This window comes from Aythya fuligula, chromosome 2, assembly GCF_009819795.1.
Source record: "Aythya fuligula isolate bAytFul2 chromosome 2, bAytFul2.pri, whole genome shotgun sequence".
Lineage (NCBI taxonomy): Eukaryota > Metazoa > Chordata > Aves > Anseriformes > Anatidae > Aythya > Aythya fuligula.
In genome coordinates, this window is record NC_045560.1 from 117506900 (window position 1) to 117524964 (window position 18065).

At 42.0% G+C, this 18065-nt stretch overlaps 1 protein-coding gene across 1 annotated transcript in view; it reads right to left on the reverse strand.

Annotated features, from left to right (window-relative positions):
- TAF4B (TATA-box binding protein associated factor 4b) overlaps nucleotides 1-18065 on the reverse strand; it is a 69893-nt gene that overhangs the window by 38767 nt on the left and 13061 nt on the right. The window contains exons 2-9 of the mRNA XM_032181134.1: nucleotides 16293-16441; nucleotides 15435-15542; nucleotides 11160-11327; nucleotides 10935-11057; nucleotides 8755-8844; nucleotides 5543-6115; nucleotides 651-786; nucleotides 4-109 (exon numbers count right to left, since the gene is read on the reverse strand). Of these exons, the coding sequence (XP_032037025.1) occupies nucleotides 4-109; nucleotides 651-786; nucleotides 5543-6115; nucleotides 8755-8844; nucleotides 10935-11057; nucleotides 11160-11327; nucleotides 15435-15542; nucleotides 16293-16441 (1453 nt within the window). The remainder of the gene's footprint in view (nucleotides 1-3; nucleotides 110-650; nucleotides 787-5542; nucleotides 6116-8754; nucleotides 8845-10934; nucleotides 11058-11159; nucleotides 11328-15434; nucleotides 15543-16292; nucleotides 16442-18065) is intronic.

The window sequence follows — 18065 nt, forward strand, 5'->3', positions numbered from 1 at the left end:
TACCTGAAGGATGTTGTTCCATTCTCCTTTATTTTAGTTTTCTGAACAGGAGATGCTTGAAGCGACAGAATTTTATTTCCTGGCAGGGTAACTTGTTTCAGGATGGAACCTAGAACAAAACAAAGAGCACGCCATAATGGAACGCAAAATGCTCAGGCAACTGTTTAATCAGTTCATACGTCTAACAAAGGCTACTGCAGACTCAGTAACAACTAATTAGGTCCATTTGAAAACCAGACACTCTAGAGTACTACGTTCTACATGTTCTGTATAGCCCAAACTCCTACACTCTCCAACACCCTCTGTGCTGATCAGCAGAAGGCTTTATTGAGAACTGGCTTTTGAAGGAAAAAGTAAAGTCTGATGAAGTGATGCTCAAAAGCACGACAGTTCAAAGAAAGTTTATTGCAAGGAGCAATAGTACATTAAAATACCACAGTATTTTAAAAAGTAACAATACTACGGAGCGACATGTTCTTAACAGGCAATGGAGGCAGCCATGGCGCTGAGCTACTCATCTGTACACCAGTAAATCACAATCTAAGTAAAATTAATACAGAAATGTTTCTCTCGACAGACAGCCACCTTCCTACAATCTACCAAGAGTCTGTACTTATTTCTGCACCCCCATAATAAAGGTACCACCATACCTGCAGGAAATTTGTTGGTTTGAACAAGCGTATTCAGCGGCATCCTCTTCTCAGCAGATGTCTGGAGAGTCAGCGTTGAGGGCTGTGGGAGTGTGGATACTTGCTTTACAATGGCTCCTGACGGTTGTTGGACTACCTGCAAGTGGAATATCCAATATCAAGAGTGAGAAGAGCTAAATATACAGAGAAGTAAATAGTATCAACATGTTCATTCAGCCAGAAGTGCTGCAGGGCAGGCATGCATGTCTAGCTTTCAGTTTATAACAAACAGCATGCTCAAAAAAAAAAAAAAAAAAAAAAAAAAAATCAACCATCACTGCTTTTGACTTTAGTGACGAGAAACAAAATCTTAGCAACTGGTGGTGAGCTTAAAGCTCCAGCTCATTCAGCAAGCTTTAAGAGACATTTCACCCCTACTCTCTATTTATAGCTATACCAGAAAATTTTCACTGAATACCACACGATCTGTTACACTAAGAGACTTTCCTCTCTAGGCCTCGTTTAACAGACTGCCAATTGAATATTGTGTCTGCCTGCCAACGAGTTCAAAAGGGTAGGTATCACATACATCTAGTTTAAAGAAAAATAAAATAATAATAAAAAAAAAGACACAGCTAAAAGTCTTGCAATAAATTCTTTTCCTGTCATGAGGAATCCACCCTACGAAGTTCCTAATGCATTCGTGGAGCTGCAAGGTCAATCGTAAATTGAGATGCTGAGCTTCAAAGTGCTAAACAACAGTACACTGAGCATACCAGTCAGTCGGAGGGCACACCAAGTGCTAACCAGCAGCACCTACACTGCGTAGAGCCTCTACACAAAAAGTGGTACACTGCTGAAGGGTGAAAAGGAAGAGGGTCGATAGTTTTGTTTAAAGAGGTTGTTGAGAGAAACAACACCAGCCAGCAGGGTGTCATCACAACAGACCTATAGGCACAGCCTATAAGTACTGATTCTTCCTCTTCAGGAGCAGCCATTAAAATGCATGGAAGGAATAAAAATGCAGTATTCCCAAAAGCTTCATGCTCTAAGCCTCCTTGGAAAAGCAGAATATGGACTGCAGCTTCTGATACATCCTTTGCAAAATTCTTGATTACAAGGAGTCAAAAGACTTTTTACCAAACGCACAAAATTTATCAACATCTCCAGATTGAATCCCAGCTGGTTAGGGGCAAAAAAAGCCAATACAATGAGTTTAAATGGTTGAGGAAACTTCTTCTCTAAAGTCTTTTAGTCTAACTTCAGGAAGTCAGAATACGCCCCCCCAGTTATTACTGCTCACAGCATGATGGCTTGGCATCGCGGTGGTAATGCAGAACAGCCGAGCTGAAGGTGGTGTTCGAAAACCAGACAAAGAACAGACAACTCTTGAAGGGAAGAAAAACAAGCACACACAAGATCCATCTCTCCGAGTTTGCAGGCAGATGGAAGAACCACAGGAATACAGGCACTGATAGGGGACAGGGTCAGGTCTCACACATACAGCACTTCATCACAAACGAGTACAGGCACTAACATTTGCTTCTACTGGGGTTTTAACCAAAGACACAACTTGATCTTTCTGAAAGATCCAGCTTCCACAGGCTGGAAGTCCATGAACAACGTGGGGAGCACAGTTTGTACGTTCGGGTAAGTACTGAACCACCAAGCAGCTTGGACAAACTACTCACAGGATCTGCCAGCATCCATGCTGGCATGCACCTAGAGATCCTCCCTACTGCCAGTGAGAATGAGGCTTCATCTTCAGCATACAAAAAACTGAAACAGCACAGGAGGAAACGTAAGCATTGGAGAGCACTGAGTGGCAGACAAAAGAACAAGAGATAGGCAATGTAAAGTCAATAGCCTAGGTGGAGGCTGGGAAATACATCAAGTCACGGAGGACACTAGATCAACCAGGAGCAGAAAGGAAGGGCTGGCAGTAAAGCTGATTTTCTCTTTGCCATTCTAGCTGCTAGACTTACAAAAGCTGGACATCCCTGGTACTGGCAAAGGGCATGGTGCTAGCAATTTCAACAGGGACCTAATGCCCCCAAAAAGTATTACAAAAACAGTATCTATGAGCATTAGTTTCTATTACTTCTTGCTGCTAACCTGAAGAAGAAAGAAGAGGGACTGTTGCTTCAACCCCCTTGAGTAAGTTCATAAAGACATCAGCATAAAAAGCAGCAACACTTGAGCAAAAAAAGCGCAGTGCAACGTCCAGCTGACAGCATGAAAGGCAGCTGCCTGGTGGAGGCGTTGAATAGCACGAATGTGTTGTACCTTCATAAAGCAAAGCTCGGAGATCAGCTGCGAGGTGTTAAAGTATCAGCGTGCACCAGAAGCGACACCGCTTTATGAAGGAAGCCCTGGGAGCAAAAGCATGCACCCAGGACAAAGCGCAGGCTTTTTCCTCATGGTCTTCATGCTTAGCAAAGCTCTAGTTTCGTAGCAGCATTATCACCATCAGAGACAGGGGCTAGTAATATAATATTTAATTTTATTATGCTTTACTATGGCAAGACACGCTTTATTTCTAAGGTGAAACTTCTTTGGAAGTCAATGCCCTTAAAGGAGTCCGTGTTAATAAAATCACACGGGGGGCACCCTGCAGAACATGCAGCTGCCAGAGAAGCCACGAGCAATGCTCACAACCCAAAACAGACCCCTCAGTGCCCACCACACAGACCCAGAATCCCAATAACCGTGTCATGAAAAGAAATGGGTCACATGCAGCATCTCTCCCATCACATTTTTCATCCAAGACCGCTGCAGTGTTGCATTCTTAAGCATCACAGATGGAGCTAGCACATGAAAGCACAGAAGATGCTTCCTTTCCACTCCTCAAGCACAAGAGACAAATTAGGAACGGGCATGCAGAGGGAGCGTGTGGCATCAGACAACCCCGAGGGCTGGAAAGGGAAAAAAAATTGCTGGCAGCACTGTACGGACAGATTTGCACAGCTGGCGTGTGCTTCCTTTCAGCTGGCAGCAGCACCCTCCTATTTAGGGAGGTGAGGTCCTGCTTTGTTTCCGTGTGGGAGCGGACAGGCCCTCTGTGCTTTTAAAAGGAAAGTCATGGGGGAAGCCCTAGAAGATGCAGCCTCTCCTACCAACTTGCTAACAGGCTGCCTGAACAAACACCGAGCTCCTGATATGGCTGAGCCGCCAGTGGTCAGCTCCGTCCCGCGACTACATCCAAGACCAAAATTAAACAGCAGCTCTGAAGAGCAAGAATTATAATCACTATGCCTGGGATCCACCCAAATGAGGATAAAACATGCTTTGTATGCAGGTCAATGTTTGTAACACACAGTAAAGAAAAGCATTGGGCTGCCACGCTGCCGTACTGGAGGAGGCAGAAGTCACTTCTTGAGCTCACCAAAATGCTATTCAAGAAGCATCTTGACTCCACAGCATAGAGTTAAGCTTCCTCATCTATTTGTACAGATGGTCAGTCTTTCCCCTGGATTACAAGGCTTGCTGTGGAGCCAACAAACCTCTCTCCAGCTCTTGTACAACCTAAGCAGCCCTCATTTTCTTCTGGCTAGAAATTCAGATACAGTCCTTGAAGGCAACAAGGGTAGCAACTCTTTTTCCAATTTGGCTGTAGCAACTACTACCAAAGTTTTAGTACATACGCAACAGCAGTTGTTTAAAAAAACAAACCAAAATACAACAACAAACCCACTCATAAAAAGAAATCTCCCCATATAGTTCGGTGCTTTCTTTGTTTTAAAAAAGTCTGAAAAGGTGAAAAGCTGGCAGAATAAGCTCTTCACTTAGAAGACATTCTTGTACTACATCCACCTTATGTGCTTTGAAAAAAAAAAAAAAAAAAAAAGGAAAAATGTGGAACACTGGTTGGTCTGAATACTGTTAAATCAAGTATACAAATAAACTACTAATGGAAATACACACAATACAATAGCTGTGGAAAGTAAGTCTAGCTTCAGAGGAAGTCTCACATTTTCCCTTTGTTGGAAGGAACAAATCTTTACAAGGAAGTCCTATTCAAGAAGAATCATCTGCCAAAGGAGATAGCTCTCCTGATAGTCCTGAGAGCACTACATGCAGTAGACACAGCACACTGCTCAGTACCTCAAACACCCATAAACCAAACCTAACTTATTTTACAGTGGTGCTCTGCTGGGTATGCTGGTGATCCACAGCTTGCTGGCATTTAACACTAGCATCAGTGAGAAATTAACCTGTGCCAAGAGAAGAACGTTAATGCGTTGCTTCTGAGCGTATTGTTTTAATACAGCATTTATTCCTTCTGAAATCTGTTAGCTAATGAGGCCTGATAGAAAAAATTGACTTTTTGATGACTTCATAATTAACAGGTCTTAGTAAATCTGGAGGTCTGAGCTCTCCTCGAGCTTGTTAATACATTCCAGTTAGCGTATCACTACAGATCATCACACTACCTATTCCTGCAAAGCATCCAGTGCAGGATCTATGAAGGTAAGGAAACTGGAACCCCTGGGGGCCAGCTGAGGCACAGCCCTCACAGGGCATCTAACAGTAATTAACGTAAGCATCCCATCATCAATTTGTTTCTGACACAGGCATTTCCTGCCTTTTCCTTCTCATACCAACCGAGCCCAGCTGCACACGCACCAGGAGTCCATGCACATTCCCTCCTGTCTCTATCTGGATGGTCAGGCTGGTTGAATGGTGGTCAGCTCATCTTGCAAGAGACCTAGCTTACAGAGTGGCTTTAGATTCACCTCTTTGGCAAGCGTGCAACACTTCACAACTCTCACAAATGTAACTGGTTAACTCATGACAGGGGGCTTCATATGACAGAAACACACCTAAGATGCAAATTGGTATCACCCTGACAAAATGTTAAGAGTCAAAGCAAAAGAAGCCCAGTTCCAGAGAAGGAGAGAAATTCATCTTACCAACTGTTTCACTTTTACCACCTGCTGAGCGCCCGCTGACTGCGCGACGATGGAGTTTGGCTGGGAGATTTTAATACTGATGGGGGTGCCGATGACTGGTTTCAAAGGCTGGAGAGGGGTTGCTGCTGAGGACGCCACCGCGGAGACAAGCACTGGCTTTACAGGCTGGAGAGAGGATGTTGCTACAGCAGAGGTGAAGACCGGCTTCACAGTTTGGATAGCAGTCAGCCCCGATGTCACTGTCGTCGTGGTGAGGACTGAAGCTGCAGGACGGAGAGAGGCTGTCACCACTGCAGAGGCAGGAACAGGCTTCACAGTCTGCAGAGAGGCTGTCACCGGGGCACTGGGAAGGACTGGTTTTGTGACTGGAGAGGCTGCGACAGTTGCAGAGGCAGACGCTGGTTTTATAACTGGAAGAGAATTTGTTGCTACAGCTGAGGCCGCCACTGCTGCAGGAGTTGGTGCAGAGGTACAAGTTGAAACAGCTTCTTGGGTTGGGGCTGGCTGCTGCATACACTGCTGGATAAAGCTTTGGGCATTTGGCATCAGCTGCCGTAAGGCAAGCATGCTTTTCTAGAAGACAAGAAGAAAAAACAAGAAGAAAAAGTGGCTGTAGCACCAGAACAGTCTCCCACAATACCAGATCTTACATTAGCAACTGAACCTTCTTCCTCAGCTTTTAATTCTTTTTTTTTTTTTCCATGAGGCAATAAGCTGGTCATTCCAGACAAGAAGTTCTGCGACAATTCAGGTAGCACAAATACAAGTGCTCTTAAACTGATGAAAGTTTAAGTTACAAATCACCAACACAGGCTGAGCAAAGATCAACAGTCACCGTGTCTTCCCTCCCTGGAGCAAACCCCATCTGTAGGGAAATTTACCCCAAAATTTGTTCTTTCATTTAGATTGTTTCAACGTGGAACTTATGCACCAGAGCAAGACCAGCTTAACTATGCTACTATCTCAATTTTTTTTTTGTTTTGCCGACAAAACTGCTCTCTCATAACAGCTGTGTTTATTCCATTGAGCTCCTCCAACAGAGAACTACAAATTATCCAATAAAATCAGAAACAAGCTCTGAAGACGCATGCACTTGTACACCAATACAGCTGTACCTACACTAGGGGGGGATACCACTTTACTAATGTCTGAATCGCTGCAGCAGCACAGCTTAAGCCGGAGAAGTTCCCTGCAACAGGAGAACATTAGTAAAAGTATCTGGCAACATCTCATTTTTAGTACAGCTATGTTTGAGAAGGTTAATGGACAGAATAATCTTCAAGCCCTCTACAGATTTCCTCCTTGACTATTTGCAATCTGTTATGGCTCAGAACCAGGGGAAATCATTTCTGCAGCTACCAGTATATTCTCACAAAACTTTTTTCCCCTGACAGTTTTTGAAGTCTGTAAGAGCCTCCAGCATAGTGCTGTTGCTCTGGGCTTCATATGAAAAGGAACACGTTATCTCACTTGCTAATATATCGAGTGAACAAATCGTTTGTACATCTGGACTTGCCATGGCACTTCTATCTTTAATGTTACCTTCCCTTTCTTTCAAAAGGCTGCTTAGCTTTCCTCATGCTCTTGATGCAGTTTATTCACCAAAAGCATCCAGCAGATTTGAAAATAAAGTTGGCTTTACAGTGTGTTTTTTTTTTCCAATTTTTCTGTTGTTTTTTTAGAATGTGTTTTTTTCCAAGTTATTGGAACAGGCAAAACCAAAAACATGCAACAGCTCTGTCAAAAACCTGAAGCGCAAGAGATAAGAGCCAACTCCACCGAGAATCCTCCCTAAAACTCCACTTTACTAGCTAGAAATGTATTGCTGCTTCAGGGTCTTTGCACCAAACCTACCAATTCTCCGTGTTGGGGGACAACTTAGGAACCCAGGTAGAGCACTTTCACAACTTCTGAAGCCAAACTTGTCCTGGCAGCTAGCAGAGCTCGAAGACAAGCTCTGCCCATTGTGCTGACCCTGCATGCACAGCCTGGTCACCCTGCAGCCAGAATGAAACCGTCCACAAGTAACAGAGCTGCCCGTGCTGCGGTTGTTGCGCGGACTGCTCTAGGAAGAAACATGAAAACTCTGAACTGCAATAGGCTGTAATAGTGCAGATTGGTTTTATTTTATTATTTTTTACTTTTTTTTTTTTCCAGGGGCTTTTAAAAAACACCAGGAATTACATTTTCGAAAATATAACAAATACTGACATCTCAAGCCCTGCAGAGAAGACCCTAGTCTCCTGACAAACTTACTAGCAAAGCATTTAAAGGCTGTCACTGTAACAGAAATATTCATCCCATACTTGAAGGGATTAGCACCAGCTATCTAAAGCAATAGCAGCATTATCAGATGTATTGTTACGTGGACTGTCAAATACAAAGAAAGAGGGCAAACGCCCGGAAAACCTCTATCACAGCTTTACCACGTAACCATTCTTCCTTGATTCTCTGCTGTGCCTTTAATGAATGTCAGAGGAAAGTACAGATCTATCAGGTCTAACAACGCTGTGTGCATTGCAGTTAAGCAAATACAGCCAAGTTTTCCAAGTTTGCACTGGGATTTGGCGGTCGCTATATAACAAAGATGTTCATTTTTATTTTGACTGCCAATAAATTCTATTCTACAACATGCTTTCAAGAAAAAATTAAAGACAGCACTTTCTTATTTTCATGATTACTTGCTTGAACAGCGTGGAGTTATCCCGGGTTACTCTTCTTAAGTGGCAGGAGTCCCGTGGGACATTTTCTGGGGAAAGGGGTGGTTTTTAACCCCGCCTCCCGTTAAACAGAAGCCAGCAGATGAGTGAATATGAGCATTATGCAAATTCTTTAAGGTCAAGTACTGCATAAGCTGGGCACAGCCTCTATTGTCACTCTTCTGTATTAGAATTCAAACCAGCTACAGTTTTGCTAAGGAAGTAAAAGGTCATCTTCGCGTAGCTGCTCTACGGTAGATGTACCAGCTTCCAAAAGACTTGTCTCCAGTAGTTACTGGAGAGTAATTATGCTCCAACATGAGAATACAACTGAAGTTAACTCTTCTGAAATCCCTCACAAAAGTCTCTCCATCCTTCCAAGAGCAGCAGTCAGACAGGGTCAGGCTAAGCACCATTTCCTCAACTGATCTGAGCAAACAACTACTTGAAAACTCTCTTTTCGGGTCCTCCTTCCCCCCATTAAATACCATATATCCACAATCAGACACTTACCTTAAGAAAAGGAACTAAATACGGCTGTGGAGAAGACTTGAGCTCTATGTACAGCTTCTTTGTAAATTCTTCTGGTTCAATTTTTGCTTCCTAAGAGGGAAATATAATTACAACAGTAATTTATAACTGAACCTATCTCCCTTCCTCCCCCCAATATGTGTATTAACAATTCATGGAAGTTTACATTATCACGGTGTTATTCAATTTCAGTATTCTCAAATGCTTTTTTCCTCCTGTATATTTAAAGAACACATTTTAGGATAGAATGATGTTATAATTTAGATACGCTATTTTAAAATTAAATTCCTTTGTTCAACTACAGGCAGTTAATACACTTAAGGATATCTGTTCAAACACCCATTCACTGAAGTGAACTGATAGAAACAAATTTATAAGTAACACTGATCCTTTTGAATATCTCTTTTATGCAGAAATATTTTAAATCCATCAAGAGTACTTTATGCCGTAAAGGTAGTTTATCTGCATAAGGATCAAAATTTCAATAGATCGGAGACAAAAGACAACTCAGTGCTGTTTTTGTTAAACAATTCCAGTCTAATGCTCACTAAAGCATAATAAAGCAGCATACTTAACGCCTTCTTTCTAAAGCGGGAGAAGCCAAACATCAGAACATCACTTTTGCATGCCATCAGGGCAACACTCCTCTGGCTCACAGAGCACAGTCTCCTTGGTGGGGCTCAACAAAAACCTTCACAAACACCTGTTTCAGGGGCCCGAGAGGGTTAGGAAGCCACAGCAGCCTTCTGGGACCCCCTTGCATCAGTGCCACAGCAGTGGGGCTGAGGAGTGGGTAGCCCCAGACACTGCTGCCACTTCTCACCCTCCTAGGTGAGACCATACCTTCTTCGGGAAGGTACAGAAACACATGAAGAACAGGGACCCTAGTGCCAGTCTCTCCATCAGCAGAAAAATTATGCCTTTCAACCTTATCCCCCCTGAGGACAGCTGTTCCAAGGAGCTCCGTGGTGAGAGGAGGGGGTTTAAGGACCAGATATTTCTTAGAAGAGAACTTTGGGCAGCTCTCCTTTTCAGTGGGAGCTGCAGATACAGGTTCCCCCTGACACAAAGGCAATGATTTGGTACACCACATCTCAGTGCAAATAAGGTGCTTGACACCCACTCCATGAAATGCAGCCTTAAGGACCACTTTGCTTCACAGCTGGTGTTTACTTGTTTCCCTCATGCATATGAAACATTAATTTATTTTGCATTTACATCATACACACAGACTGAATGGCAGAAGAACAGCATTTTAAAAATACTGTAAAAAAAGCAAAGAAATGCACAGTTAAACAATTTATTAATGGCTGGTAATTACTGTTCTTTTTAAAAAAGCACTGTAAGCACAAGAAGGATTAATTCTCATATGTTCCCATGGAAGCATGGTGTATAGTCCAGCAGGGACACACAGGCAATAGAAGAAGGGGAATCAAGTATTTCTGCAAGCCCGCATCTTAAAACAATCTGTTCCCTGAAAGGATCCTTCTTTCACACCTTGCTTTTCCAGACCAAAATATTCCTTTAGTAACACAAAGCTGTCCCCCTCTAGCTGCACACAGCCTTCTGCGAAAGTGGAACAAAACTGCAGCAGTGGTCAAATGCCAAGACCAGGAGTGGCAGAAGAAACTATTACCAAGAAAACCCAGCTGTGCTGAGGTACACCACAAGGCAAGGAAAGAGACATTGGCAAGCCACCACATTATTTTCTCCATCCTGTTGTCTAACGACAGATAATTTCACGCTTGCTTCACTGGAGCTTCACCACCAACGTGCAACTTGGGAGTGAAGAAGTGAAATGGACTCAGTACTGTACTAAAACCTCCAGAGTAAAACCCTTGCCACTGAGGACCCAAAACTACACTAGCGTGAAAAAGCAGCTCAGACCCAAAAGCTATGTAAAACATATCAATGCTTCCTGTCATCAGATACCTGTGTGCATGAAATGAAATGGGAGTGCGAGGGAGAAAATACAGTATGGGATCCAGCTAAAATGAGTGTTATAACGTAAGACTTAAGAGGCTCAGATGTATTCTGCCATAAATCCAGCTCTTTAGCTGCTAAAAAGAAAAAAGCAGAAAGAAAAGGAACAGGTTTACAAGGCAATGTCAAAAACAATATACAAATGACAGGCACTGCTTTAAAAAAAAAAAAAGTCTCACCAAAAGATTTTGCACCAGATTCTTCACATTCTGCCCCATCTCAGGGGCTTGAGGTCCACTAGATGCCAATTTTATCAGCGTAGCAAGGAAATTCTTGCATTTCTTCACATTCTCTAACATTTCCTAGCGCGGAAATAAAGAGAAGACTGTTAGGTGTTGCATTGGCTCTCCAACCTCTGATGAATATAGAGAATGTTAATTTTTAATTAAATTTTTTTTCCTTACTGCAGAAGCGCTGGTCTGTGCTACTGTTGTGCCCTCTGCTTTCACAGAGACTGCCTTCTGGGAGATGGATTGTGCAGGTGGTCCTGTAACTGGAAGTTTTACAGGTGTTCCAGTACTCGAAGGCTTTACAGCAGTAACTGTAGTAACACTAGCTGTTGCAGCTGCTGGCTGAATAGAAAAATTAACACTTTTTAAACCAAAGATTAATATGACAAACACATACTGTATTCTGCTAGCATACTAAGTAGCATCTTTCCTCCACACTCGAGATTACTATTTAAAACATAAATGAGCAAGTCTTCCGATTGTTTTTACAACTTCTGATTCATTTCCTTTGAGAAGCTCTATTTAATGCAGTAAGTGACAAAACCAGCACAGCCATCATTCTGTTTTTGAGTCAGTGGGTGATGGGGAAGGACAGAGGCTCACACAGTCCGAAGTCACTGCCTACAACTTCAAGTGAAAAGAGAAAGGTAAAGCTGTCTTGAAGAAACCTAGGCCTAACTAAGCCTTCACTTTGTCAAGCTTCTACAGTTTAAGACTAATCAATTTAATTCTAAGCCAAGTTATACTACTCTGAAGATAAAATATGACTTCAAGTGATTATTTATCTCACTTTTTTCCCCCGCAGCTCCTCTCTCAGTTGCAATACCCCTTACATTTTCCTGTCATGCATGCACCAGGTTAAAGATGTCTTCTGTCCACTTTAGAAGGATGAACGTGCTAGTGAAAGCAGCCAGTCAAGCAGAAATACCCAAGTTGTTCCTGCTTTTTCCTTGTGGACACCGATTTGGATCTCTCTCAAATCAGCCCAGACACATAACCTTTCAAAACTCGTTTATGGGACTTTCAGGTCTTTTTCAAACCTCTTTATCTATCAACAGATTCAGACACTCCAGCAGCACAAGAGTCGTGAAGGTTTACAGAAAAAAAATGAACTACAATTACCCTTTGCAAAGCAGGATGAAAAATAATAGCTGCCAAAGAAAACTTACTAAACGTGAGCATTAGTATTTCAGATACATTAAAAAAAAAAAAAACAAAAACGAACTGTTCTTCTGATATAATGGTACAAGTAATAGATTTTGTCTCTAAAGAAAATTAAAAATATGCTTTTTTTTTTTTTTTTTTTAATGTGTTAACTAAAAAGCCATAGATTGACCCAACAGAAACAAGTAAAAATTCCAGTTCAGATTTGAAGCCTGAAAGTACGTAGTTTTTTCCCTCCACCCATTACTCATAAGGTGGTAATGCAACAGCCCAGCTTACCCTGTCACAGATAAAACAATAACAAATCAGAACTGGATAGAGTTCATGTAGAATATCAAAGTGTCTTTAAACCCATCAGAACAGGGAAAATTAGCGAGCCAACCTTTAGAGCTAGAGCAAAACACTGGCACTTCTGTCAGGCTCTTTTTCCTGGGTGGATCCTTCTCCCCCACTACACCTCCCCAGGCTGCTGCCAGCTTGACATGAAAGAAGCAGGCAGCTACCAGAAAGCTTTCCAGCTTCGGCTCCCACTGTTGGTAACACTTTAATAGCTCTCTGCAGGATCTTTGCCACCACCACTGCCTCTTCCAAGGATGAGGCTCAACAGCTCGAAGACCACAGGGAGGCAAACTGGGCACGAGAATCCCACAAACAGATGGGAGGGAGGAAGGCGGAAGGGGACAGAGCACAGAACTGTCAAGCTGCAATGCCTTGGGCTTTTAAAAAACGAAAACATGAGGTTTGCTGGAGCTGCTCTCTTGCAAATTCCAGTGTGTTTACACATCAAGACCAGAACAGTATTTTATCAGCTGAGGGAGGGAACAACGGGAAGTCTGCTGGACCCTTTTCCCAGAAAGATGAATATATGGGAATTAACTTCTGTCATCTGCCCTCAACCTTTCTCGCTGCTGACAATTCTCATTCTCACTTTGAGCAACAGAGAAACAGTCACCACACACAAAAAAATGGCATTAATCCTGCATATTTTGAAGTCATTTCAAGAGAAGTGCTCTGCATCTAAATGAAAGTGCCCCAGCATGATGCTAATTAGATACTTTGCAACTCTGTTATCCCATCTGGGAAGAAGGTAAAAAGATTTTTTTAAAAAGAAGTACAGGTATTTTGTCCAACCTCTGAGCTCAAACACTCAGGAATGATGACTAACATATGCTTTTGTGGATGAGAAGAATAACCCTGCAGTCAGTAAAAGGAGAGAGTTTTGCATGCGGTAGTGTACCAAGTAACATTCAGCACAGGATAAGAGACACAATCAAGCCAAGTACTTTTTCCTCTCCACCGTCTCCCACTTTTTGTCATGACATTGTATCTCTACACCAACACTCCTCTTCTGTTATCTCAAAAACCCTCAAGCCTAACACTATCAAGTTCTTTTAGGACTGATGAATGAGACAGCTGCCAAGGAAGCCAGGCCCAAGGGTTCTTCCTTTCCTTCCCTAGGCAGTTCCTGCAACCTGCCACATGGGCTCCCTTGTCAGACCTCTTTCATCTCACCTGCCCCAGGATGAGGACTGAAGCAGCCCTGTGATAGCAGTATGGATCCATACGAACCTATTTACTCTTTATTGTAAAAGAGACTTGTACAGAGGGGTTTGCAATAGTCTACAGACAGGCAGGCTCAGAGGAAGCTGTTATGAACAAAACAGCAGCGTGCATTTTTCCTAGAGTCATCCTTCTGGCTACTCAAATCCAGCCCCACACTCATTAGAAGTGTTTAGGTTTTTACAGCCAAAAAAAATAATTAAAAAAAATGCCAAAAATACCCTGCCTCTTGAAGTATCTCAGAAAAATCACAAGTTGAACTGATTATAGCAAAACTGAACTAAGAAAGTACAGAAGAACCAAGTCAAAAATGAAAGTTAAAAACAGAGGTTAATAGCATGATGATCCTCAACATTGATTCACATTAGACTGTGAGGATGCAGGCAGCTTCATCCATCAGATGCAAGAAAACTCTCTTTTTTCCAGGTAGTACAATAGATGACTATTATTTTTATATCCTAAAGACTTCTTTCTATGTGGAGACCATGAACACATGGTTTGCAAGCTAGTAATCCAAAATAAAAATAGGTCAGGAATACATGCTACTGTTCTTGTTAGACAAGAAGAATGTGTTGTTTCTACTCTAAGTAAAACAGAAAAGGTATTAAGAGATTTCTGGGTTTCCCCCTTTAAACCCAACATTATCCATTTGTAGTGAGAAGGAAGAGAGAAAAGATCACAGACAGAGCTGCAAGTAATTTTCAGTTACTAATACAGAAAAACAGCAGGAGGACAAATCTGTAAGTCAGACTGTTAGTTACTGCTGTCAGCAAACTTATCTCCCCATCTTCCCATCTTTCAAATACACTCAAGGTCAAGAACATGCATCCAACATGAGTTTGTTGTTGTTTTTTTTTTTTTTTTTGCTCATTTTCTGAATGCTTGGTCAACCACTCCAGTCCCCCTTCAACCAGTCCCCCTTTAAGCTCTTCTACAAAAAAAAATTTAAAAAAAAAGTGAGTACAAGAAAAAAATTCTCCAGGGATAACAGTATACTTGAGCTGCAGAAAGAAGCATTTTCATCACACAGTGCATACCCAGAAATCTGGTGCCCAAGAACAGAGAAAGAAATGGACCCAGAACTCTCATGCTGTACAAGTAGAAAGGGCCTCTCCAGAAGAGTCCTACAGCATTTTCCTCTGGTAAAAAGAAATAAGTTGGAAAAATAAAAATAATGCGGCATTTCCAATCACTATCTACAGTCATATCTTTGGAATCTGTCTCCCAAATTCATGTAGAGAACTGATGTTTTCAGCTATGATCTTCCTTCAGCCTTTAGTAAGAAAAACAAAAAAAAAGTATCAAAAGTGCAAACTTGAAAAACAGTGTGACTGGTGCAGCTAGCTCATCTTCCCCTCAGCAACATCTTAAGTATACTTGTTCCCCCTAAGAAATTAGGGAACCTAAACAAGAAAGCATTAGAAAGCCTCCATCCCCCAGAAAAAGCCTCATCTAGAGCTTGAAGGAGCTCAATCACAAGGCACAAATGCACTGAAAATGGTTCTTTAAACTATTTATTTTACCCATTGTTCACTGACATTCTGCAAGTGTTTTCTCCAGCAATAAGGGAAGACCTGATATGCACTGGCAGAAGCATCATTAAATTAAGAGCAGAAGTTACAAGGTTAGTGAAAACCACAGAGTTAGAAATAACAAGAACATATCCATCCTTTTTCCAGTTTTCTCCATTACTTATTCCTTTGTGCAATGAAGCTTGCTACCTACCTGTATTACAGCAGTTGGCTGAACAGTAGAAACCACAGCATTTGTTGTTTGAGATAATGTTTTCACAGGAGTAACTACTGCTTTCTTTAGTAACTGGGTGCCAGAGTTCTTAAAAAAGAATAAATACATAAATAACAATTATGCACACACAGAAAACACAGGCACTGAAGTTACTACCTGCTCTTGTTCGATATAAACCAAGACACCTGTTCTTACAGTAATGAGACAAATATCTTTCATATAACCCGTATTGTGAAAACACTTTTCAACAAAGCTATTTGCCTAATAGTTTATGTAAGAACATACTCAGGGACATTTAGCCACAATGCCTAATCAGAATAAAATGGTTAAAGGATAAGCTTTTGGGGAGTATTATGCAGATGGTTACTTTTCTGAACCTTTTACTTTGTGTGCTGACTACATAACAGAAGATGGAAGCAAGAAGCCAGCAGAGCTTAGGGAAGGAGAAGGAAAATCCTGGGGACCTGGGAAAGGTTCTCAGCTTCACTTTGCTTCAGAGAAGTATCCCATAAGAAGATCGGAAGGTTGCAGTTATACTAGCCGTACCCATATAGGTAGTGTGGGTGGGTTTTTTTGTTTTGTTTTGTTTGTTTTTTTTAAACAAACATCTTCTTTCTCATAATAGAGGAAATCCTTAAGTTGAACTATACCATATGCAATGACTAGCAATTCGAAAAACCTAAAAAGCAAAGCACAATTATTATGTGCAAAACCCACCAACCACGATACTCAGGAAACATTCAAATGCTTAGTTAACCCATAATAGCGTATTTGCAAACCCAGTTATGACCATGTAATATACAGCTACATGAAATGTTTAATTAGGAGACACTTTACCTGTACAGCACATATTCTGACTGTAGGTGTGCTGCTAGGTACAGACGGTTGTACGCTTGTGTTATTTTGTGGCTGAGTCTGTGCTCGTGCTATTGCTTGTTGAGATACCAGCATTAGTTGACCATTACTGCTTCTGATAAGAACAGTTCCTGTTGGAGAAAAACATCCAGACTGTTAGAAATTCAGCGATATTATGGCTTTGCTATACATCTGTGGAAGAAATAGCTAGACCGCACTGATAAGCTAATGTAATATTTAGCTTCTTACTCCAAGGAACAATTGCCAAGAAATATAAGAACTAGAAAGCCTACATCAGTTTTACACTGCATTTTATCATAGAAAGCAACTCCCGAAGTCAAGTGACAAACTTGACTAGACAGCCATATCAAAACGTTATGTGTGTACAAGATACAAATTGCAAAGCAATTCATTATTTGAGTCAAAAGATGTTTGGAACATGAAAAAAAAAAAAAAAAAGACATTTCCCCCACCAGGACACACACACACTGGAATTACTTTAACTGTAGCCTCTTCACACAGTCCTTCAGCCTACAAAAAGGCATATCACCACTACTGCATGGACTTCAGTGCCTCTATGAACATTTTCCCTTCCCGAGCATTCAGGCACAAGCTTGCAGGTGAAGATGCAGTTTAGAGGAAACCTGCAACGGGAACTGCAGCCTGAGTAATACCAGCCTACACCAAGACCATGCTGCCCCTCAGAGGGCAGTGGTCCCCACCAAAAGTCATTTCAGACATTTCCAGCTGTCCCTCTGTCAAGGATCTGTCCACAATTATTTGAATTCATGGATATAAGCAAAGTTGCTTACAGCCAAATAGGAAGATCCCCATGAAAAAGTAACTCTCCTGCCTTGTTTCCTTGGGTTTCATTTTTCTCTTTAAACATACAGCAATGTCAGCCCAGCATGATTGCTCCTACAGCCCCCCTCCTGACCCACCAGCTATAACGACCAACAATTGAACAGTTAACAAACAATGAGGTATTTTTACTCAAGCTTTCGAATTACAAGCACTCTGAGGGGAATCAGACGCCACAACAGAGTCCCAGCTGCTCTGCATTTGGGAGCCACTCAGCTACCAGTGCCACCTCCTTCCTCCCCGTCCCCCCACGGGTTGGACTGTGGAAATCCAGACATTTCAGCAGGGTCACAACTACAAAAAGCCAGCTGGGTTCCTGGCCTGGTCCCCTGCAGATCTTCCACAGGAGCTACAGATACAGAGCACCTTCCCTTCGGCCTCACCTCCTTTACCTTCAACAGCCGCCAAGTCCACCGCTACCATGCCCACCACTGCCCCTTGCGCGCAGCTGGTTAATGAGGGCCTCATGCAGGAAAGGAGGAAATGTACAGAAGAATGCTAGATAGGTAAATAAGAGTACTTCATTTTAAAATATATGTATTTTATGTATTTATTTTGAGGACCACACAGATCTGTCTTGCAGGTTAGCCAAGGTTTGAAAAACCCCAGTTCTTCTGCCACGCTCGTGGCATTTGCCCGTGTGTAACAACTCTGCATCATGGAATGGTCTTCACTGGCTGGTTCATCTGGAAGCCCTCAAAACACGCCACACAACCCAACCTAAGCCAATTTTAACCGAGTTGAAATTAATAGAGCAGTTAGAGCCGCCGGCTCCTAAAAAAAAAAAAGTTGATAAATGTGAAACTATAGCCAGGTGCTTAGAGGAAGCTTTTCATCCTTCACATCTAAAAGCATAAGGCAACAAAAAACTTCATCTAAAATCCTGTAAGACCA